We start from the raw sequence: 24,573 nt of genomic DNA, 5'->3' as shown, positions 1-24,573 counted from the left end.
ACTTGGAGGTTCTATCCAAGGCAATTAGGCAAGAAAAAGAAATAAAAGGCATTCAGGTTGGAAAGGAAGAAGTAAAACTATCTCTCTTTGCAGATGACATGATATTATATATAGAATATCCTAAGGAATCCACCAAAAAACTATAGAGCTAACGAATGAGTTCAGAACAATTGCAGGATATAGAATCAATGAACAAAAATCAATTGTATTTCTAGACAGTAGTAATGAAAATTCAAAAATGAAATTAAGAAAATTCCATTTACAATAAGTTCAAAAAAAATGATAAAGTTGGGAATAAATTTAACAAAAAAAGTGTAAGACTTGTACATTGAAAACTACAGAACATCATTGAAAGGAATTTAAAAGAAGACCTAAATAAGTGAAAAGACATCTGTTTTCATGGATTGGAAGACTCAATATTAACCTAAGATGGCAGTATTTCCCCAAATGATGTATAGATTCAACATGATTCTGTCAAAATTTCAGCTGCCCTTGCTGCGGTAATTGACGAGCTGATACTAAACCTTATATGGAAATGCAAGAATCCCAGAATAGCCAAAACAATTTAAAAAAATAAGAACAAATTTGGAGGACTTACACTTCCCAGTTCAAAACTTACTATAGTTTTGATACAGTTATCAAGAATGTGTTGTACTGGCATAAAGATAGACATATAGATCAATGGCATAGAATTGAGAGTCCAAAAATAAATTCACACAGTTATGGTCAATTTATTTTTATCAAGAGTATCAAGACAATTCAATGGGAAAAAGGATAGTTTTTTCAACCGATGCTGCTGGAACAACTGGATATCCACATGCAAAAGGATAAAGTTGGACCCCCCCCAAACCTCAGACCATATACAAAATTAACATAATATGGGCCAAAGACCCAAATGTAACAACTAAAACTATACAACTGTTTAAATAAAACATAAGTGCAAATATGCATGACCTTGGATTAGGCAAAGGTTTCTTAAAGATGACACCTAAGTATAAGCAATCAAAGAAAAAATAAATAAATTAGACTTCATCAAAATTTAAAAATTTTGTGCCTTAAGGGACACTATTAAGAAAGTGAAAAAACAAACCACAATATGGGAGAAAGTATTTGTAAATCACATATCTGAAAAGGGACTTATATCTAAGATATATAGAGAACATTTACACTCAGTAATAAAAAGACAACCAATCAAAAATTGGACAAACCATCTGAGCAGACATTTCTCTAAAGAAGATATACAAATGATTAATAACATATGAAAAGACTCTCAACATCATTAATCATCAGGGAGATGCAAATTGAAACCATAATGAGATACAACTTTACACCCACGTGGATGGCTATAATTTAAAAAATGGAAAATAACAAGTGTTGGAGAGAATGTAGAGAAATCAGAACCTTCATACACTGATGGTGGGAATGTAAAATATACAGCCACTTTGGAAAACAGTCTGACAGGTTTTCTCAAGTAAACATTGAGTTACCATATGACCCAGCAATTCCATTCCTAGATACATACCCAAGAAAAATGAAAATATAAATCCATACAAAAACTTGTACATGAATGTTTATTACAGCATTATTCATAGTAGCCAAAAGGTGGAAATAATCCAAGTGTCTACCAACTGATGAATGAATAAACAAAATGTGGTCTATCCACACAATGGAATGTTATTAAGAGCATAAAAAGGAATGAAAAAAGAAAGAAAGGATGTACATGCTACAACATGGTACAATGAATGAACCTTGAAAACGCTATGACAAGTGAAAGAAGCCAGTCACAAAAGACCATATATTGTATGATTCCATTTATGTGAAATGTCCAGAGAGAGAAAATCTGTATATGGATAGGAAGTAGATTAGTGGTTGCTTAGGGCCAGGGGTGGAGGTGGGAGATAGAGGGTGATAGTTAAAGGATATGGGGTTTCTTTTTGAGGTGACGGGAATGTTCTAAAGTTAACGCAGGTGGTGGTTGCACATATATGTGAATACTATACAAAAACCATTGACTTATACACTTTAAATGGGTGAATTGTATAGCATGTGAATTATATTTCAATGAGGCTGTTATTTTTTTTAATTTCCAGGAGCCTATAATTCATTCATTTCATGGGTGAATTTTTTAAACCTCTGATCTCTTCTCCTAGAGATCCCAAACTAGTAATGCATGTCACTAGCAATGTCTGAATAGGTTAGGGTCTACTTGGTTTTTCCACTGTGAATAATAGGATTTAGGAATCTCCTAGGAACTTGCAAGTAAACTTGGACTAGTTAATACTCCAGGTGCTCTGTGGAGGTTAAGTCTCTTGTTTTATCCTCTGCACCTTACCATTCACACCACTCCCATGCCACTTTCTTATTTTGGATGTTCATTCCTTGTTTCTTTCAAAGGAAAGGAAAGTCTGACTGTGGAAAGAATGCTTATGTTCATCCTAAAACTAATCACAGATTGCTAAGAGAAATATTCTTGTCTGAATTGCATTTGTCCAAAGTGTTCTAGCACTTCAAACCACAAACAGTAATTTTGAAAACTTGGCAAATATCTAGTGTCACAAATAAATGTCTAATGATAAAGGGTGAAACACATGTATAATTTATTATTTATTTCCAGCTCCACGCAGTAATACTGATTTTACTTACGACTTTGCCAGGAACTCTTTCTTGGGCCTTATGGTCCAAGAAGTCTCTATAAAGTTAATATTGTGGATTCTGTAATTTTGTTTCTTATTCTTTTATTGTTGGGTAATCTTCTTTCCTTAGTACCACATAATTTTGGCTAGTATGCCTTGAAAGATCAGAACAGTTGCTGTTTCTATTGCTTTCTCCAGCTGCATGACACAGTATTTTAAGTGGTTGGATAAACAACACTGTAAAGTTAATGTGATTTTTAAAATTACCCATGAACAATTTTGTTCCCTCCTATTTTTACATATGTGACTTTATACAGTTTAACTATAGCATATTTCGCATTCAACCCGTTTCACATAACATCATAATTCAATCACTCTCTTAGTCTTTAAAATTCTAATTTTAACAGACCATTGCATTGATGGAGGGCACCATCTTGGCAGAGACTGCCCTAATGTTCAGGATCCCTGTTTGAATGAACGTGACAATATCTAAGTCCAGTTGGTATTCCGCTGCAGTTCCCCTAGTTACCTGTGCCTTTGAACAAATGTGATTTAACTCTGGTTTTTTTCTACTGCACTGATTAAATGACTGCTTTGTGCAGTTTTGTGATCTTTCTTATTTCTTTAGGCTTTTCTGCATTTCAGACACTTTTGATCTATTTGTTTCTTTGCCCCCCCCCCAAAAAACTTCTTTTACAAATCAAGTATCTAATCTGTAGGCTCCTTTGACTTATCTCAGCTGGATCCTAATTCCTTGCTAAATACCAGCTGCTCCTTTTGAAACCACTTTGGATCATTAGCATGAAATAGAATAGATGGTCCTGGGAAAGGCTTTTAGAATTGAAACTTGCTGCATTGAGTCTTTGTTGTCATCTCTCCTCCCAGGCTTTCAACAGCCAGAGACTCATGCTTAGTGGGGTTTCTGGTATTTGTGTCTATAACTTTTAAAAGCTTAGCACATAGATGGGGAATTATTTCAGTTCTTACCTTTGGTCTAGAGATTTTAGGGACATGGACCATGGAGAAAGACAAGAATAAACAAATATCTGATATATTGGTTTTCTATTGCTGCTGTAATAAATTACCACAAACATAGTAGCTTAAAACAATACAGATTTATTATTTTACAGTTCTGTAGATCTAAAGTCCAACACAGGTCTTACTGCGCTAAAATCAAGGTGTTGGCCAGGGCTGTGTTTCTTTCTGGAAGCTCTAGGGGAGAATTCATCTCCTAACCTTGTTCAGCTTTTTGAAGCTGCCCACGGTCCTTGGCTCATGGTCTGCCTCCTCTATCTTCAAAGCCAGCAAAGGCTGGTTGAGTCCTTCTCGCATTGCCTCACTCCTACCTCCTTTCTGCCCCTGTGTTCTAATTTAAAATTAGACCTTTGTGATTACATTGAGCCCACCTGGATAATTCAGGCTAATCCCCTTATCTTAAGATCAGTTAATTAGCAAACTTAATTCCTTCTGCCACCTTAATTACCCTTTGCCATGTAACCTAATATATTCACAGATTGTGGGGATTAGCACATAGACATCTTTGGGGACCATTATGCTATCTACCACACCTGAAGTCAGTTAGAAACTGTAGAATCTCTCTATTATTTATTTTAAGCTAGAGTGTCACTCCAAGATCATGAGTCTTGTATGAGAGGGAAACAGAACAACAACAGTTAAAGAGTCCTTAAAGGCCACCTGTTCCAGTCTTCTCTTTCGTACGTTAGGAAAAGAAACTGAGGCCTACAGAGGTAAAGTGATTGGCCAAGATCACAGCTAGTTGGTGGTAGGAACTGGATTAAAACAGTTTTATAAAGGTGTGGGCCAAGGAATACTGGTATCATTGATAGTCTTTGATGTCTATTATATGATTAAACCTACAATTTTTTTCTTGCCTGAGTTAATAAATTTTCATGATATGTGTCTCATCCACATTAACATTTTGTGCCATTAGTTCAGTGATGTGTCTGCTCTGCCTCATCATTGATAGCAATATGGTGGTAAGTTAACCATAACATCGTTTGCTAAAACCCAAAGGTTTGAGAGTGGAAAAGGAATTCTAAGAACCATTGGGCTAGACCATCATCTCACAGTTTCCTTAAGTCCAAGATGATGCTGTAATTGATTTAATGCTAAATTATGGTTTTCAGTACTTACCTCTACCCACTTCTTGATTGTTACCTTGAATTCACTGGATTCTCTTTCCACTCCCTTAACTTGTATTCCTACTTCCAGAGGCTGTGTCATTGGACCTACCTTCCATTTTAATGTTCCTGCTCTGCATTTTGGTGATGTTTCCTTTGGTGAGTACTTTTCCATTTTAAATTAGAAATTGAGAAGAATTACTTTTCCCTCCACATGGAAGGAGGAAAGTTTACAAAGAACTTCTCTTACCATTTTGTGTGGGTAATAGCTAAGAGGGTCTAGAATTGTTCTTCCTCTGCAGAATTTTGGTGCTGTTTCCTAGTTTATAGGTGAATGTTATAGCCATGTCTCCTGGATACTAGTAGTTGTCAGGCCATGGCTGTCCCCCCTCTTCCTGCAGTGGAACAACAGAAAGCTTTATGCTTTATTCCACTGTCTTAACATTCTCAACATTCTGTTTATATGCAGATTCTGATTTGCCACTTTGGCTACACAGCAACCTTTCCACAGAGATGCTCTCAGGTTTAAAGTGAGCTCGGTGGTGGTTTAATTCAGGTGTTTTATCACTCCAAATTGAAGACTCTTCTATATGTTTGTATAGTCTTTTTACTCAATTGCTTCCCTGAGTCATTTTCTCCCGTCTAAACTTCCCCAATAATAAAAATGATAACAACAGTGGCAGCAAAATTACCCATTAATTGGTTCTTTCTTGTAGTCCAATTACTGCTAAGTAATTACATGCGGTACTACATTTAAACGTTTTAGCAATCCTAGGAGAAGGCACTCTTTAAGGTCCCCATTTTAGAGATGGACGAACTGAGCATTGGAACAGTTAAATAACTCCCAAAGGTCACACAGCAGTGGCAGAATTAGTATTTCAACTGAGATCTATCTAAATCATATACTGTCAACTTGGGTGTTGAGAGTTGCCCCTAGAGAGGCAAAAATTGGCTCTTGGGTATTGAAAAAACTTAGATATAACAATGGTTTGTGTTCCTTCAAAGTTCCACCCTGCCCAACAGAATCTTATTCCTTAGTATTTAATTTCTCTTGTTAGGTAGAAATTGTCTAATTTAAATCATATTTAATTAACTGATTTGACTTGATATAAAATTAATTTATCACAGTGGTTCTTTTTAGGAGGTGATAACTTTAAAAAATTGAGAAACCCTAGTCTAAATCTTTATTCCATAATTCTTTCCATTTTGCTCTATTGCTTCCCATTTTGACTTTCAGTTCTCTTGCTTCCTGTCTAACTTGGGGAAAAATAGTTCTTTAGAAAAAGCTGATTCATAATGCCTTTATCAGTTGCTTTAACATTTGGGTGTTATGAAAGTTTCTAAAATTCTCAGAATATATTTATTTATACAATGCCCCCACCCTGATCTACGTTATATTGGGTAAGGCACATACCATAGGAAAATCTATATAAATGAAGTTGAATGTCTGTTCATATAGAATGTGAAAATGGCTGGAGAGATGTTACAGATTTGTAGGGCATATTTGAATGATAGACTCTTTTGAAGGAAAATGAAAGTGACCTACAACTTAAGGGTAACTGTGACTGATGCACAATAAGAGGGGAGTTTGTGTACCCAAAGACCTATGCAGTGTACTCCAAACACTTCAAACTGAGTCCATGGAGAGCTCTGAGCAACTGGTGCCCACAGCAGCATACCCTTCCACAGGCATTTAAACACAAAGTCCAGTCCAAGTACATTTGGAAGATGTGCCCTATGTCGTATGCCCTGGAGGGAAAAAACAAGTCAAAGTAAGCACCTCAAATCAGTTACTCCAAGAAATCTCCACTGACTTATTGTCCAGAATGTGCCCTATTGCTCAGCTCTGACATGTTAATGTAAATACTGTGCCAATGATAAGCCAGTTATTGAACCCCATGAATATCTGAAATGCTTTTATCTAGAATTCAAACATTTTAAAACATCAAAGCCCCTAATAGTACATTTGCATGGAATATGGCAAATGTATATCCCCAAGATGCCACTGATTTACTCAAAATGCTGTATTTGATATTGGCAAGCTCTGGGTCACACAATGGGTAAAACCATGTATGCATGCTCCAAGGCTAGGTAGGTTTTTCCAGTAACAGTCTTCCATTTGGTCCTCTCTTATCCCTAAGGATACAGGAAAGGCCATCAATGGGTAATTTATTCATAGTTTCCTTTCACTATAGAGATAATAGTCAACAGCTGTTCCTCATAGTTGGTCCAGCTAGAAGTTTTGGTAACTAGTTTAGGTGAAAATTAGAAATAGTTTATTTTCCTTTTGTGTAATATCTTACTGAACCATTTGATGATACAGCAGCTAGACTCTTATGATATAAGAGGCTAGAAGACACTACAGAGCCATGACCCAAGATTTCCCAAGTCTGAGATATGAGAACTTACCCCCCTAAGTCCACCTTCAAAACCCAAACTGCCTTTTCTTTTAGTTTGGATATGGATTCCTTAATCTTCTCTGCATTGTGACAGGAAATGTTAATAAAAACATACCCTTTTTCTTGCCAATAGGAAATCTAAGGTTTTCAAAACACCTGGTTCAGTAAATTCAAGCTACTTTGCTGTGCTTCTGGATTCTTCACTGTAATGGCCAAAGTTAGGGGCAGTTTTGTAATAATCTTTCAAAATTATCTTATGGTATATTTTCAAATTCCAGAGTTGGAACTAGAGTCCTCATGACTCCAACACAAAGTATCACTTATTTCTCCAGGTAGATTGGCCTCCTATCACAAAGAAACATGGTTCTTAGGAGAGTTACTTATTTGAAACTATACTCTAAGAAGTGTATATAGTTAGTTCCAGGTTCAAAAGAGAAATCAGCTGTTACAGGAGTCAGCCAGAAATTGGAGGACTTTTTTAGTTATTTCAGGATGACAGATATATTGTGTGGAGTTAAATGAGGTTTTCAGAGACTGTTGTAGAGCTGGGGAGTACATTAAGCTAACTAAAGTTGGTAGTATTGTCCCCATATTGGCAAGAAGGCCCATTCCTGAAGAGCCATCTGTTACAGGCTAGTGTGGAGACATGGCATTTACTTGCTTAGAGATGAAGATTTGGATTTGGCATCAGGGTCTGTGGGGATCGATGATGTTAGGATATTATAAATACCATAAAGTAGGTGAGAGGTAATAGTACTGTTGGTTGGTATCTAAAATATTTAAAGTATGGCTGTGAAGGTTTTGATTGGTTGTTGGATGACCTGTCTAATAATTAATTAGTTTGACTGAATTTACAGTATCATGAGAGAGTTAAATTACAGAATTTGGGTGGTGATTGTCCCTGAAGGAACACTGAGGCTTTGATAACTCCTCAGATTGGTCAAAGAATAAAACGGACCAAGTCATAACTGGTATTATGCCAGGTGATAGACCAAAAGGGGCAGGATAAGTATCTGCAAAGTCACTATTTTTCAGGAGGCACAAGAATTTGCTGAATGAGAATAAGGAATTTGGAAGGCTCCAGGCTTTCAATGAACTTGACCATTGGATAATTTGGACAGAGAAGTTAGGGTTTGAGGTTAGAGTTGTTGGGATAAATAAATATAAGCATCAAAAAATATACATGATAGTTGTCTCTTCCATGGCCAGGTATGAACTAGCAGTATTTTACTCAAGGGGTAGTATTTAAATTGACTTTAGGAGAGTGTAAAGTGGAGAGTCAGGGCCAAAGCTTAATTGTCATGATCATAGAAAGTTCTTAGAAAGGTTGGTAGAAGATATTATAGTAGGCATGGGCAAAGCCTCGACCCGAATAAGTTATCATTAACAATAAGGGAGACACAATAGGGGATATCAGAGTTGTTATGACTTTATGAAAGTAAATAGAGAATAATATGGCGGAATGATAAAGAAGGAAAGTATACAAGGGAAAGTATGAGAATCAATAATGCCCGGTATGTAGCAAAATCTTGTTCCATCACTCTTGGGCAGAGTCTTTCTATTTCACGTAGAGTCTGCTTGTTCTGAGGAGCTTGGAATAGCAATCTGTTGCTGAAGGTCATCAGTTTCTGGAAGTTTTGGTTTTTTTTAGCAAACTTCCATTTAAGATCTCCAGTAAGAGTTGTTTTCGTCTTCAGCCAGTAATTCAGTTTCTTTGGGCGTCTTTTTACCCAAAGGCTCACCTCTTAATTAACTACAGGGTCAGTTGTTAGAAGGCTCTAAAGAAGAATATTGATATATTTTTTTGATTTTTGAGGTTGAAAGAGGGAGAGTTTCTGAGGGTGAGTTTTTTGGGGAAGATTTCTTGAACTTATAGATGAGCTGGTTCTTGACAATGTGTAGTTATGTCTGCATTAAGCAAGCTTGATTCAGATTGATAAAAGACTTGTAATCCCATGGGTCTTCTAGTTATTATTTCCTAGGGTGAATAGTCTGAGTTCTAGAGGGAGCTAACCTGGTCTGATAGACATTAGAACCAAAAGTAAAACTTCACCAAAGAACTCCAAGACCCTCAGAGAACTTGGCCAGTTTAAGATCAAAAATACTATTTTTGTGTTCTACATTTCCCAAGGATTGTAATTGTGAATTTTTTTATCACATGGTTAACACACTGTAAGATGCTTTATAACTCTTCTATGTAAGGCTGGTATTCCCTAGGTGGGAAAGTTATAGAGTACAATGTCTTAGTCACATTTATGGCAGTGGCCTTTCTGTATAGGAAGGCTGAAATCCATCTCAAGAATTTACAGACAATTACAACAACATATTTTAACTGTATAATTTTGGCACAGCCCATCTGTATTTGAAAGGTTCTTTGGAGTATGATTTAGACCCACAACTCACTGCACAGTTTTCCTGAAATATGATAGCAGAATGTAAGGCAGGAGCCAGCCACATCCCCAGTTATAGAGGAGAAATTTTCCTATCAACTCTTATTCAGAAATTATCTCATCTCTTTTATGATGGGACCTGTGGTATAAGATTTTTGTCAAAGACCAGCTCATACTTTGGGGCACGTCATAGTTGGTGTGCCAGAGACCATTGACACGAACAGAGGATCCCAATTTTAGGTAATGTTTGTTTTCTAAGTCTGAATTTTTTATGTTCAGAATGGATTCTGCAAATTGTGCTTATTGATCTCCCATATTGTGAATTATTTCTGTAGACAGCTACCAAAGTACCATCTGTTTTGCACAATGCTCTGCTAACACATTTCCCTTTGCTTTGTGGAGATTTTTATTTTACTAGAAAAATTAGGAATCCATTGTCTAAAATAGCCCGTGAATCCCAAAAAGTCTTATCAATTGTAATTTAATTTTTGGTCTTGGGTATTGCTGAATCAGTTTAACACTCATCTTAGCTAGGGTCCATTCTTAGAGAGATAACATTCCAAATAATGTACCACCTTTTGTCAGAAATGAAATTTTTCCTTTGCAGCCTTGTGATCTTTTGCCTCTAGTTTCCTTTAGTTTCTTCTTAGGGGCTTTCTAGGTCAGGTGACAATATACATATTGAATGAGAGTCAATGAGACTATCATCTTTTAAATCATTATTTAAGTACCAGGAGAGGTATGAAGGTGTCTCTTTGAATCTTTGAGGCATTCTGGCCAAACATGTTGTTAATTATTCCAAGAAAAGGCACATACGTGTTGTTTTTGTTTGTTTTTTATGTACTAGGTGCTAAAGAAGGGAGTATAGAGGTCTACACTGTAAATTACTTGCATTCAGTTGGACTACAGATAGGATAGTAATTCAGATTTGGTGCAACCAGAAACCTAGGAATAACATTTGTGTTAATGAGCCTTCAGGCTTTAATAAAATAATATCCCTTTTCTTCAGGCTCCTGGATAAGCAATATGGGATATTACAAGTAGTTGTACAAGGAATTGTTCTAGCTAGGAGGTTGTAGTTGGCTTTATTCTCAGAAAAACGCTTCAGGGAAGTAGTCTGGGCAATGGTTTGGAAAGACCTGTCTGAATCTTTATAGGATCCACTTCCATAATACACCCTATGTTTGAACAGTATTTATCCCATAAATGGTCAGGTAAAACAAGAGTCATTGTTGGGAAAGTTCAGAAAAGTCAAATGAAACGATTACATGATTGTGAAACTGACTTTCTAGAAATACCTCTGGAATTTCCAAGAATAATCTTTCAAGAGCCCTTAATCAGACAATTCTTTTTCCATAAAAGATCTCTTCCAAGTAGATTGGCAGGTGCACAATCACAAAGGAGACATGAATGTGTTTCTTCCAACAGTCCTAATAGGTAGACAAAAGCTCAGACATGGGGTGAAGTAGATCGGTTCAAAATATCCCCAGCAGTACGGCAGTAATTACTCCAGGAGACCAATTGTATTTTATCGCAGTAGTGTTCAACGTAGAAAGAGAAGTGTTTACATCCAGTAGAAATATGCATATTTGTTCTCTTATGGGTGTAGATCATTCTTGTTCTGAAAATGGTAGCAGATACATTGGCCACCTAGGGAATCCAAAATCAGAGTTCAGTTTATTGTTTACCAGGCAAGTAGGATCCACATCTCTAGGAAAGGAACATGAGTCTCCCTGAACTGAATGTAGGAGGGCTAGAAATAACATTAAAAAGCAGGTTTGTCTAAGGGAGGCGAAAGCCGATGTATTAGTCTCTGGCTGGCTCAAAAGTAGATCGTAAAGTCTCTCTCAGGAGAGGCTATTATTCTATTTTGTGTCATCGACCCTGAGAACATGAGCCTCAGACGAGTCTAGGATGAATTATATAATGTCTTGGCAGGCTCTGGGTCACACAGCGGGCAAAACTGCAGAGGCTTCTCCTTTCACACACTGGCAAATAAAAAGAGCAAATATAACTCTGTTCTTTGGGAAAAAATCTGTATTTCTGTGTGAAAATTAATTGCACAATGTGCTTCTAGAATATTACTCAGCAAACTGATTATAGAGACTGCCTCTAGAGAGGGGTCTGGATGATGATGGAGGGGTTTGTTTCATGTCTATTGTTGTTACATAGTAAATGCATAGTAAGTATTCACTGAATGAATGAATGAGTGAAATGCATTTATTGATTGTGCAACTGAAAACAATACTGGGGAGAGTTGGAATTAAGCAAGTAGTGTTGAAGTGCATAGACAATTCATTTAAGAGGTTTGGCAGTGCAAGGGGAGGTTGAAGTTAAAGGGAAGCTCTTGTGGGGCTTTTATTTCTCACCTTACATTTTGTTTTCCAGGGTTTCCTCATACCTTGATATGTTCCCTCAATAATACCTCCTTGGTCCCCATGACCTTCAAACTGCGTGTACCTGGGGATGGTGTTGGCCATAAAAGCATTTCAAGTTGTGAGCAGTATTCAGACAACAAAAAATCATATTGGAACAAGGATGAAGTACCCGTAATGAGACCAAAGGAATTCACCATCACCCCCAACTGTGGCACCATTCGCTCCCAAGGTTTTGCTGCTATCAGGGTAAAGTGCACAGCCTTCCAGCACATGTGGCCAAGCAGCTGAACTGTCATATAGTTATTGGGACCACATCTAGAGTTTGCTTTATATGCCCAGTGTCAATGGGAGGGAGTGCCTCTAATTCACATAGAAAAGTGGGTCTGTTTCTATAAGGAAATAAACTACTGAAGCAAAAGAAACCAGATCAAATATATTGGGCAAAAGCGCTGACACTGCTCCAGTGGGTTTCCATCAATCTAAATGCATTGCCTTTACCAGAACAGTGGATTCTAGCAATTTCTGCTGAAACCACTGCTCTAAACAGATAGTACGCCTATTAATACTAACATAAAAATATTTAATAACTCGTTGATAATTAGGTCCTGCGTTAGACTCACATTATTTATACTACTAAGTATCCAGATTTATGCCACAGATGATATCCAGTTTATTCATATTTTGAATCTGAATCTGGGCTTCATGGCGAATGTGGATGTGATATTCCTAACAGTGCTTTATATTAAGGTCCACAGTGTGATGCTTTGCTTATGGCCTCACGGTGCCACCAGCAGAATTATTTCACAGCTAACTGAGAAAGATTTTAGCTGTCTTCCCTCACTTACTTTTGCTTCTCCGAACAGTTAGGTCTAGCAATACTGAAGGCTGCTAAATTTAAATGATTTGATCTTTTCTGGAAAAGGAAAAAAATAAGACTTCATAGCTAAGGTTATAGTTTTCTCTTTAGTCATTACCTTTGAATATTTAATTCAGCTATGGTTTTATCCCCCAGATTTGCTTTTAATGCTTCATAATATCTCACCATGAATCTACTCATCCTAAATCTATTCTGGGAGTTTTCAGCTCTTCTCAGGGCTTCTCCACGGATCCATGAGGTTTGATATCACACATCGTTGTAATTTCCCAGTGTTGCTCTCTCAGTCTGTTTGGGCTGCTACTACAAAATACCAGAGACTGGGTAGCTTATAAACATCAGAAATTTATTCTTTACAATCTGGAAGCTGGAAGTCCGAGGTCAGGGTGCCAGCATGGTAGGGTTCTGGTGAAGGCCCTTTTTCAGGTGGCAGACTGCCGACGTCTCCTTGTATCCTCACGTGATGAAGGGGCAAGGGAGCTCTCTGGGGCCTATTTTATAAAGGCGCTCATCCTGCTCACGAGGGCTCCACCCTCATGACCTCATCACCTCCCAAAGGCCTCACCTCCTAATACCATCACATTGGGAGTTAAGATTTCAGCATGTGAATTTGGGGCCGGAGGTGGGGACACAATCATTCAGATCAGAGCAGTTGCTAACTGTGACTTGCCCAGGAAGAAATGCAGCTGCAATGAGTTAATTTGTTTTTTACTTAATAATGCTTAGCTTACATGTTACCTACCATTTCCCCCCTTTTTTGGGGCTTCTCCCAGATTAGTACAGGAAGATTTTAGAAGACAGAGCATCTATCTAGGAGCCTTCTGCCAGAACCACTTGTTCTAACCATAGCTCAGAGACATAAACAAGGGTTAGAGTCACTCCAGGAATCTGTGCACTGGGGCAGCTGCTTGTCTCCAAATCTGACAAGTTTTCCTTCCAAATCGATGACCCCCTCTTTGCTTTATTTTTCCTTTGTATTTTGAAAAGCTTTCTCCAAGCCTCAGTTTTCCCTCCTGATCTGCACTTCAACCACGTCTGTGTGGACTTAAATTTGCATCCAACAATTCCCTTTCCAACCAAAAAAATTTTAATTAGTACCTGATGCATAATTTATAGATAGAACAGCTGTAACCTACGCCAGAAGCTGTTTTCTACACTTACAAGTATCTCTTCCAGTACAAATCATTTTAAGACAATTAAAAGTTGCAACAAGGCTTCAAAAGCCTAAATGTCAAGTTTCACAACAGTAAATAAAAACATAGGGTAAAATATACTGGCCAGATACTGTCCTTGGATTAACCTTTCTTTGGAGCTTCTTATTTTCTTCTCTAATAATGAATATGGGAGGTGGGGAGGAATGACAAGACTTTGGTTAAAAAAAAAAAAAAAAAGGCTATCTAGTTGATTTCTTATGCCATTTCTATAACTGACATTTATTTTGCCATAAGAGAAATCTAGCTGTAGTGTTTTATTGGTGTATTGAATTTTTGTAATTTATATAGCCCAGAGTCGTAGAGATCAATTTAAATTGCAGTAATTAAAGTTTGTTTGATGTTGCATATCCTTCAGGGCCCTGTTTCCCCTCATGTAGGTGTATGACTCCTTTGATACAACCCCCTTGGAAATCAGCAAACCTATTGTACCAAAAGCCATTTGGTGGTTTCTAACCTGGCCTTTGAAAAATCTCAGCATGCAGTAACCCCGAAACATAGCTTGTTTAACTAAAAATGTAAAACGCCATACATCCCCTAATAAAGTACTTAGAAACCGCACTCATCAGTGTGGTCCTCCCTTGGCCCCTTTCTCCCCTGTGCAGAGGGAGAGCTGGCCTTTGAGAAGAGCAGTTTTTCACCTTGTTCTTTCCAGGTGACCTTATGCTCCAACACTGTGCAGAAATACGAGCTGGCCCTGGTGGTAGACGTGGAGGGCATCGGGGAAGAAGTGCTGGCGCTCTTAATTACAGCGAGGTATTGCACTCACCTGCTTTCTCTTCCCCAGTCTTCCCTGAGCCGCCAGTAATGGGCTCTTTCTCCAGAAGGCAGCACGCCTACAACCAGTTCACACTGCGTTTGTTCTGCTTTCCTGGGAGAGGAAGCTAAATCTGATATTTGAGTGACAGAGCTTTAGAACAGCAAATGCACCTTTGGTGGATATAAGAGGAGGGATGCGTGTGTTTTGCAGTGTTAAGAATAATAGTGCTCTTTAATGGGTCTGACTTGCCGTGTATACAACTGACAAGGTTTTAGCAGGAAGAGGTGAACAGTTGCTGTTTTTTATTTTTATCTTTAAAGATAGTACCCCAGAGTTCTGCAGCTGAAAGGGTGAGGCTCGCAGCCCTGCAGTGGAAGACCCTGCTCCAGGACACTGTCATTATGACTTTAAGGGAGGCTGCCGGCGGCCCCCAAAATGAGGCCCTCGCTAACATCATAAACTCCTCAGAACCATCACCAACTTGTCTCTCCGTTTTAATAGAGGCAGCAGTGGGCTCTGGAGTCAGGTTAAGATCCTGGCTCTGCCATTTGTTGACTGTGTCTCCTCAACTAAGTTACAGTCTTTCCGAGGGTGGTATGTCACTTACTGATGATGACAGTGATCCTAAATAAAATCATTGGCCACACTCTTGCCAAAGCAAACAAATATCCAGATCTGGAACTTGAGAGTGTGTATGAAAATACCATCTGAAGGAAATAGAGAAAGGTACTTATTAAAACTCTGACAGTATTCCAATCCCTAGAATTTAGGACTTCCATGAATCTTAGGAAGATGCACCTTAAAGAATGTGCAGCCGAGCTGGTTGGTGGGGCCGTCACAACTGGCACCATTTCCTGTGTCTTGGGCTTGAGTGAAGTCAAAGGGCGGCACTAAAATAAGGTCAAGTTCTTGCCACAATCTGCTTAGTATTTCCTCCAGAGACCTAATTGTTTGTTTAAAAACAGTGAAAACTCTTTCGTCTGGTCCTCTCTATCCCAAAGTTTGACTTTTTGTCTAGTCTTGCATGTATTTTCTATGTGGGTTTATTCTGATACTTTCCAGCCCCTTTTCCCTGCAGCTCTCAGTAGAAAATCCTGAATTTTTAAGAAAAAGGGGAGGGGGGTTCTAGGAGGCTATGAGTTACCTACCATGTATTCTCTGTGACCCAAATACTATCAGTCCTCTCAGCCACAGTGTTTCAAGTAGTAAAGGATAAGCTTTACCGAAATCATTGGGTCAACTGACAACTTCCATTCTAGCTAAAAATGAACACTCATCTTTTGCTAAACCCAAACTTTGAGGTCAACAAGACTCTCTTTCATGTCACTGCTTTTGGTGCAGTCTGTAAGAACTGCTCAGAGACTCTCAACAGAAGAGCTGCTTTTAGAACGTGCTCCCTAAGGTAATTCTCCCAGAGAGCCAGCAGTATGGCTGGCGACACCCACTACCACAGGTTCATCATCTCTTACCGAGCCATCACGCGGCTCCGTGCCATACCCTTCATTCACACCGTCTTCTGTGTTTCCCTAAGAAGAGTTAATGATGCTAACATCAATCTCTAAAATTACCTTCATTTTACCTATGAGCAGAATGGGACTCTGGGAGGGAGAGCAGCTTGCTCAAGGCTGTACTTGGTAAGGTCAGTACTGGAACCGGGCTCTGACTGATTCAAACGCTAGCACTCCTCACCATTGCACTATATTGTGATAGTGCAGTAGGGCAGGGCAGACTTTGAGACTTAACAGACATAAAATAAAACCCAAGTCACCTAATAATAGGCCAGCTGCACACACAGGCCTTCCATTCCTCCCTCCCTCTCCCCCATCACACCCCCTCCGCACTGAGCACCACCGTCACAGTGCCAGTGCTGGCTCGAGCAGCTGCCTGAGCCTACTGATCCAAGGCAGCTGTTCTGCATAGGAATTAGAATTATTACCGTTATTTAGATGGTGCGAGCTGTTGCTAGTCCTCAGGGGACTCTGACTGGTCCAAAGTGTCACAGCTAGTCAGGACCTCATGCTGGTGGCATTGGCCCTGTTTGTCAGGGAAACAGATCCACAACCCTATGGAATTTGCGCTCTGGGGTCTCTTTGCCAAAGGAAGGCCAAATATGAAAAACAATGGAAATGTTAGTCATTACCCACAGAAGACAGTGTTTAAGGAGTCCTGCTTCTAGCCCTTTTTTGATTAAAAAGTGGTAACTGGGGGCTTAGGGAGAGGGATGACAGGAGAGAAGATTTGAAAATGATTAATGTAGTTATTAGAGGAAAACTACTGTGTGACAGTGACAGATGTGTTTAACTTGGGACTCTGTGTCCTCCATATGTAAACAAGCTCTCCCTCCATCCTTTTGAATTCTTTAATGGACTCCTTCCTTCGAGCAGGTGTATTGTACCTACTCTCCGCGTGGTTAATACAGAGGTGAACTTTGGGCGCTGCTTCCTGAAGTATCCATATGAGAAAACGATCCAGCTTGTCAATCATGATGACCTCCCAGGATGCTATCAGGTCCTGCCTCAGGTGAGTTACTCTATCCTTTTCCAGTGTTGATTTTTCTTCAGTTGGATTCCTTCAGTGAGAAAGAGAAGACCTTTGAAAGAGCCATATTCCTGAGCACATGACTGTATGTAATTCTAATTTTTAACCATGGGATAACCTGGAGACGGGGTTATGAAGCTACAGCTGGATTGCCACCTGTATGAGTGAGCAGCTGCAGGTGGAAACAGTTGTTAATTTCCCAGGGAAATTGCCTTCTATAAAGAGGAGAAAGGGTCAGTTAGGGCAACATGCAGAAGTTGCACCTGCAAATTATTGCCTGTGCATTAACCATGCATGGGAAATGAGGCAGAGCTAGAAGTTTTTGTTTATGTCTATGGCTGTGACTTGAACAGAATCACTAAGATATGGTAATGCAATATTTATAAATGAACTTGTTTGACCGGAAAGCTAGAGATAATATAGGAAGGAGAAAGGAGGAACTGTTTCTTAATGTTTTATGAAATGGATCTGCCCACATGCCATTACACCTAGCTAGGTGGGAGACTAAGCCGTTAAACACAGATGGAAAAAAGATTCAAAAAGATCTGTATAGACTAGAGTAATGAAAGGTGACTAATGAGGTGCAGTTTACCAAGGATGAATTTGGGTTTAAAATTCATTTCTGTAAGTAGTACTCTAATAAAAATACATGCAAAAAATCAAATGGGGGTTTCATTTGGCTGTAAGTTCAAAATAAGTTAAAAGAACAGTGAGGTGACTCCATGGTGCAATGGATAGTGCCATTGGCCTTCCAAAAGACCAGTGTTGAGGCCACAGAACCAAGGCAGGTTTCGGCTGCATCGGAGAAACACAGTGTTCCACAGCTAAAGGAAGGAGGGAGCCACACATCAAAGCAGTGCTGGAATGTAGTCTTCAGATCTTGACAGGGTATTTTTTAATGGAAACTTAAAAAAAAAAAAAAAAAGAATTATGTTTGGAGTAACGAGAATGTCAGTCTCTGTCATCTGGAAATCCAAGTCATATGAGGAGCAAGCACAAAGTCTAATCTGGAACAGAGAATTAGCTGGGATGAAATAGTTCCCACTAGTCAAGGGTCTACTGTGTAAAAAAGGGAATTCGAGTCATTCTGTGGGCGTCTCTCAGACAAAACCAGAAGCCAAGAATGGGGGTGACAGGAGACAACTTTTCTAACTTTCAAGTGTTCAACAGCCGAACAGGCTCACCCTGCACAGTGCACGGTCACCTCAAGAACTCAGAGCAGAGCCTGAGTCACCCAGGGTGATAGGGAAGCTGTGTGTGCACAGCTGGGCTGGGAAAAGGGTGAGGCACTTGCCTCAAGCACAAAATTTAGGGGAGAGCCAAAACACTCAGTAATCAAGATAGATAATGTTTTCATGCTACACTTGAAGAAATCAAAACTAATACAAAAAATCCATGATAAGTAAGATATCAAAATGTTAGATAAAGGTGGAATCAGTATTACTGATTTTCCTTTGGCCTCGGGGTCCAGGAAGGCTGGGCGGAGCACTGCTGCTGAGGGAGGCTGAGTTAGATTAGGCCAAGCTGGACCAGACCAGGTGCGGAAAGACCACGGGGTGTCCTGGACTAGTGAAACCGGCACGCTCTGTCCTTCCCTCCAGGAGCCGACGCTCTGAGAAGTGTTTCCCAGTTACTCAAACTCATTTGACCATGGGATTTTTAAAGTTTTATTTGTTGTTGTTGGTGGTGCATAAATGCTTAGTAATATGCTGCAGAACAGGGTTCTTAGGAACGTACGTTCGTAAACAGTGGACAACATTCCTTCATTCATTCACCTAACTGTTTCCCCATTTAAAAAACATGTACTGGGGCTTCCCTGGTGGTCCAGTGGTTAAGACTCTGTGCTCCCAACACAGGGGGCCTGGGTTAGATCCCTGGTCAGGAACTAGATCCTGCATGCCACAACTAAAAAGATCCTGCATGCCACAACTAAGACCCGGCACAGCCAAATAAATAAATATTAAAAAACAAACCAAAAACAAACAAATGTGTACTGAGCATGTGTTTTGGGCCAGAAAGTGGGCACATATTGAGGAGAGACCCAGGTGGTGCCCTAAGAAGTTTGCAGTCCTTGGAGAAGATGGACGCGTTGACAGTGCACGCTGAGGAAAGGGACTGCGGGATGCTCCCTGAGAACAGAGCAAGCGCCCAAACTCTGGGGCACTGGGCATCCCTGGGGGTATAAGGATGAGTGTGCAGTCAGGTCAGAGGGTGTGGGCATTCCAGGAAGAGTAACCACAAGTGCAAAGGGTTGGAGGTGGAAACAGTGTCATGTGTTCAGGAAATGCCAGTGGCCTCTACCGATGAAGCGCAAAGGGGTGAAGTGGATGGGGAATAAAGCATGAAGGTGCGGAAGGCCAGTTTAAGAAATTTGGCCGTGGGAAGCTGTTACCCTGAACTAACTCACATTGTGGATGATTTCTGCACTTTGCTGGGTTGCACACTTTGCATTTGGGGCCTTATGCACACCTCACTCAGCCAAAGTTCCTTCTGGCTGAATTGGGGTGCTCATCCCCATTCACTTGCTTTAACGATGATACAGTTCTAAAAACCCTCCACAGACTCAGGACAACGCTTGTTTCAAAATGATCTAACATGCTGTTGATTTCATACTGAACCTGGGGCTTGCTTATCCCTCTGGCTTCTCTGTCCCACCAGGTGTATCAGGATGCACCAGCTGTGTTGCTGTCTAGTCCCACCCCCTGTGGGGTCATCCCTCCCCACAGCACCGTTCACATACCTCTAGCCCTGGAGACCCAAGTCCTTGGGGAGTACAGGTCCACAGTTTACATCTCGACCTTCGGGAGCCAGGACCCCCCTATGGTGAGAGCCAATTTTCAGAATTGTAGTTATAATTGCCGTACTTCTTGCCGGACATTCCAGCCTTCGTATGTAAGGCACTCAACATATTTGCATATCCTCTAGTTGTTGGTAGTTCTAGAGTTTTTCATTTTCACTCTGCAGTGGTAAAATACCAGGGCTGTTACTTCGGGAATCTGTTTGTGGTTACATCTAAAAGTGGTGCTTTATAGCAACTGATTTTTCTCACACATACAGACACACTTGACCCCTCTCCAGACCTATTAAGTCAGAATCTCCGAGGGCAGAGGACCAGCACATCTGTATGTTTAACACCCTCCTCAGTTGTTCCTAGTACAAAGCTAGGTGTCCCTAGCTTGCTACACGTGGGCTCTGAGATTGGTTTTACTCACTGCTCACCAGATCTTTTCCTGTAGATTATTGGATATATATACAACTATATGCTATAACATATTCTATAATTGGACTTATATCCCAAATTAGCCTACTGAAAGTCTTAGTCTTTCTCCAAGCCTGGGAAGAGGGAGATATGGAAATCTCTCTGCTGCTTGAGCTGAATCGAAGGATGAATCTTGAATCTTGGAGGAAGTTGCCCAACAGGCTGTAAATTCCTAGACATCGGGTTTACTTGGAAGCTGGGTGATGTCACCATACATTTGTTTGAAGTGATTCTGATTGCTCAGAGAGTATTTTATGTCTTCCATATAAGATGCCATAGGTAAGCCACCTGACTTATAAAGCAGCGTCACTAAGGCAGGCCAACTGAAAGGTGCCACAGTCCAGGTACCCTTCTAGCCTACACTGTGCCTGCCCTGCACAGATGCAGCACATGAGAGGGCAGCTTGCTGAGCAGGAAGCACTTTATGAAAGAGAAAGACCCCCTTCCTTGGGCAGACACAGTGCCTGGCCAAGGGCACAGGGCAAGGGGAGGAGAGCAAGGTGGGTTTCAGTCCCCAACCTGCACAACTTTGTGCAGTGGATGGCCCTATCGTGTTGCTAATACAACAACAGAACTGAGACGCAGTCCAGCCACATCCAACTCTGAAGTGCTGGTCCTTAACCTCTAAGTGTTCTTGAGGCTGTAGTGCTGGGTGACATATCGAGGACCATTATTCTGGTTTCCCCTCGGGTGCACGGCTCTGGACTGACCCAGGGAAGTGGATCATTCTTTTAAGGGGGGAATTCCAGGTCTGATCAGCATGGCCATCCCTGTGCCCTTTGACCGCAGAGTACCAGGGAGAAGGGATGTCAGTTCTAATAAGCACCCTTTTATGTCCCTGCTTTTTATAAAGGGATGCTTAAAAGCTTCTGTTTTAATTTGATTTTAAAGGCCAGCCATTTTCAGCCATTCCTGTGTTCTTTCTCTTACATGGAACGCAGGTATGTCACTTAAGGAGCATTGGAGAAGGCCCAGTTATCTACGTACATCCCACTCAGGTTGATTTTGGCAATATCTACGTCCTGAAGGACTCCCTCAGGATTCTCAACCTGTCTAACCAGTCCTTAATCCCCGCATTATTCAAGGCATGCATGGTGAGTAGATTGTGGAACTGTCACTGAAAACACAGCTCTGCCTATATCTTAATAGTCTGTGGCCTTATTTTAGCAACATGCCTTTGAAAATGATCACCAGAAGCAGAGATTTAAATGGTTCAACTGCATTGCACTATGTTATTCTCATCCCCACTTCCTCTTTATTATAATCTTTTTGTTGATTTAGAAACACAATATACATGTAGTTTGGTAAACAAGCCAATGTATTGACTATAATCCCAGTTCAGGGAGATGCTTCAGAGATCTCCTTACTGAACTGTTCCTGAGCCCAGCCCCGCACTTCCAGAAAACACTTTTTAAATGTCTCTGTAACTGAAAATGCTTCCTTGTATTTAATTTGAAGCCATTTGGCTACAGATTTGTTAGTACGCTTATTCTATGTTTATTCTCTCTTCCTTCTGGCAATATTTTAATGTAGTTTATAAGGATGTAGGGAATACAACAAGATGGTAGTTGCCAAAAGTAGAAATTAAAGAACACAGCAAAACAAAGATAGATAGAAAAATAGTTATAAATTGGTTCTAGAAATGAGTCTGTCTTATTTCTGTGTATTTTATAATGACACTTAGATCCGCTAGTCTTCTTTCTATAAGCTAATTTTTTAAACAGAGATACCAATTTTTTGCAGAATTTAGGAATTTCTAATCCAGTAATTGAAACTATTCTTGATTTTAGAAGAAGTTTTCTAAATTTAAATATAAAATTTAAAATAGTATAGCCTTTCTCCTATTTCCAAATTAATTGACGTTTGAATGAGTGCGAACATTTGGTTTCAGCATTTGTCAGATATTTCTGAAAAATCAATTATTGTTAATTTTATAAAATATCAGAGGGAATAGGATCATAGTTTTCTACGGACTTGTAATGGCTCCTCAAAGTCATTGGTCCCAACTAGGAGCCATTTATCATTATCATTATTATTATATTATCATTTGTCATTACTCCTTGTAAAGATAGTGATTTCCTGTACAGTCACTGCTCTTTTGAACATGAGATTCAGACACAAGCCCACTCTTGATCTAGTGCCTTGTCGATCTTGTATAATGAATAATGTTTAAAGAAAAATCCTACAGAAAATGACACCTTCTCTAGTCTTTATCCAATGAGTCGCAGTTGGTGTGTTTGGTGGAAGCATGGGGTATTGCCTAGGAAATGTGGCTTCCGGTCCAGTTTTGTGTGTGCAGAGTTCACAGTGGATAGGAGGAGTCAGCCAACCTGTCTGAGATGATGAGAGGGGGCATGAAAGGGTCCCAGTGGATTACAGAGGAAGGAGATGGGCAGAAACCACAAGAACGCTTACATACAAATACAGCAAGGATTCCCTTCCTCACTGCCTCCCCTTTCATTTTCAGATATCTCCAGATTTCACAATTTGTGGCAACTTTTGGTACATTTTAAGAAACAAAAGCACATCAAGGATCTGTTGTTTTTTTTACTAATATAGTATATATATTGAATGACCCATCTGGTTGTTAAAATGGGACTTTTTCTTTTCCATAAAGGTTTTCATGATTCCATCTTTTGATTGTTTAATATCATCTTAAAACAGCAAGCTCCGGTTCCAAGGCGACAGAAGTGTGATGTTCTTCCCTCAGTCTCCTCTTGGAAAACTGGCGTTTATTGAGTTGATTACCTTTATAGCATAAAAGTAGTTTCAACTGTATTTCTCATAGGTGAAAATTAAACTCCTTTCATATTTCGGCTGGGATTTTTGATGGATTTCCTAGTAAATACTATGCGTGTTAATATCATAGAAATTGAATTACACTAACTTAGAAATTAACTACAGTGGAAAGAAATTGAAATACCATTTATTAAATTTCAACTTGATGTACCACACTGAATCTACAAATTCATCCTTACAGAAATCACTAAACATTAGGAAAGAGTTTCAGTTAATAGTTGTTTGTTCCCTAAGCCCAGCGCTCAGTACCCCGGTAAGTCGTGGTCAGATAATTATTGCATTTAATTTCTTGCTCACTCAGAAATAAGTAGGGCCAAGGGCACAGTCTTCATTTCTTATGTTATCACTACAAATCCAGGTCTGGAAGTGCTTCTCTTTTCTGCTGGGTGCCCGAAAAGGAGGGGTCATTCTCTCCCCTCTTTTGACTGCCAGTCAAAAAGTCCACCCTCCCCAGATGCGGCACCCACTGCCAGCCGTCTGTCATGCTTTGCTTTGGAATGTTTGAAATATCAGCCTCCCCTTGAGGTTTTGAATGGGCCAACTTACTTGGATTAAGCTGAAGGACTCCAAACAATAGAGCAAGCCACCTCTGGTTTGAGTGGGGTAAAAAATATCAGAATGTGAGAACAGAGCATAGGAAGACCCTTTTGGCAAGAGTGTGTGGGCTCTGCTTGTGCACACGGCACTCCTTCGGGAAGATAGAGTCCCTCTCTCCAGATGACAGCAGAAATGAGGGCGAGGATATGGTCCTTGGCCCCTGGGACCTCAGCCCTGGGCTGGAAGATAGATGCCTTCTTTGCATGGGTGCCCCTTGCTAGGTGGAGCAAGTGCATGGCTCAGCACTTGTTTGGAAGCATTTGGAATTCTTTTTCATTTACTCTTGGCTCTAATTCAACCTCAGGTACCGTTAACTCGAGAACTTGTATACAGGTGTCAGTGACACCTTGGGATTCAGCTGGCACTAAAACATCCTCACAGCGGCCTTTGCCTCTGTGATCTGCGAGAGAGGCCCTTGCAGTTAGATCTTTATAGAGTTTCCAGGATCCAGGAAGCAGTAATTCTGATGTCTCGTTCAAGCAGTTCTTTTTAAACATTTTTTTGGTCATTTGCCATAGAAATACACAGTGATGTGGCATCAAGGGAATCATCAGGCTTTCACATCTCCTTCTGATCCTAAGCCATTGGGTTATT

At 39.9% G+C, this 24,573-nt stretch overlaps 1 protein-coding gene across 1 annotated transcript in view; it reads left to right on the top strand.

The window, feature by feature from the left end:
• Window positions 1-24,573, top strand: part of HYDIN (HYDIN axonemal central pair apparatus protein) — a 389,934-nt gene that overhangs the window by 149,343 nt on the left and 216,018 nt on the right. The window contains exons 13-18 of the mRNA XM_061172597.1: window positions 4,866-4,933; window positions 11,952-12,187; window positions 14,682-14,782; window positions 17,171-17,306; window positions 19,983-20,147; window positions 21,525-21,677. Of these exons, the coding sequence (XP_061028580.1) occupies window positions 4,866-4,933; window positions 11,952-12,187; window positions 14,682-14,782; window positions 17,171-17,306; window positions 19,983-20,147; window positions 21,525-21,677 (859 nt within the window). The remainder of the gene's footprint in view (window positions 1-4,865; window positions 4,934-11,951; window positions 12,188-14,681; window positions 14,783-17,170; window positions 17,307-19,982; window positions 20,148-21,524; window positions 21,678-24,573) is intronic.

Source organism: Eubalaena glacialis, chromosome 18, assembly GCF_028564815.1.
Source record: "Eubalaena glacialis isolate mEubGla1 chromosome 18, mEubGla1.1.hap2.+ XY, whole genome shotgun sequence".
Lineage (NCBI taxonomy): Eukaryota > Metazoa > Chordata > Mammalia > Artiodactyla > Balaenidae > Eubalaena > Eubalaena glacialis.
This window is presented reverse-complemented; position numbering and strand designations above follow the sequence as displayed.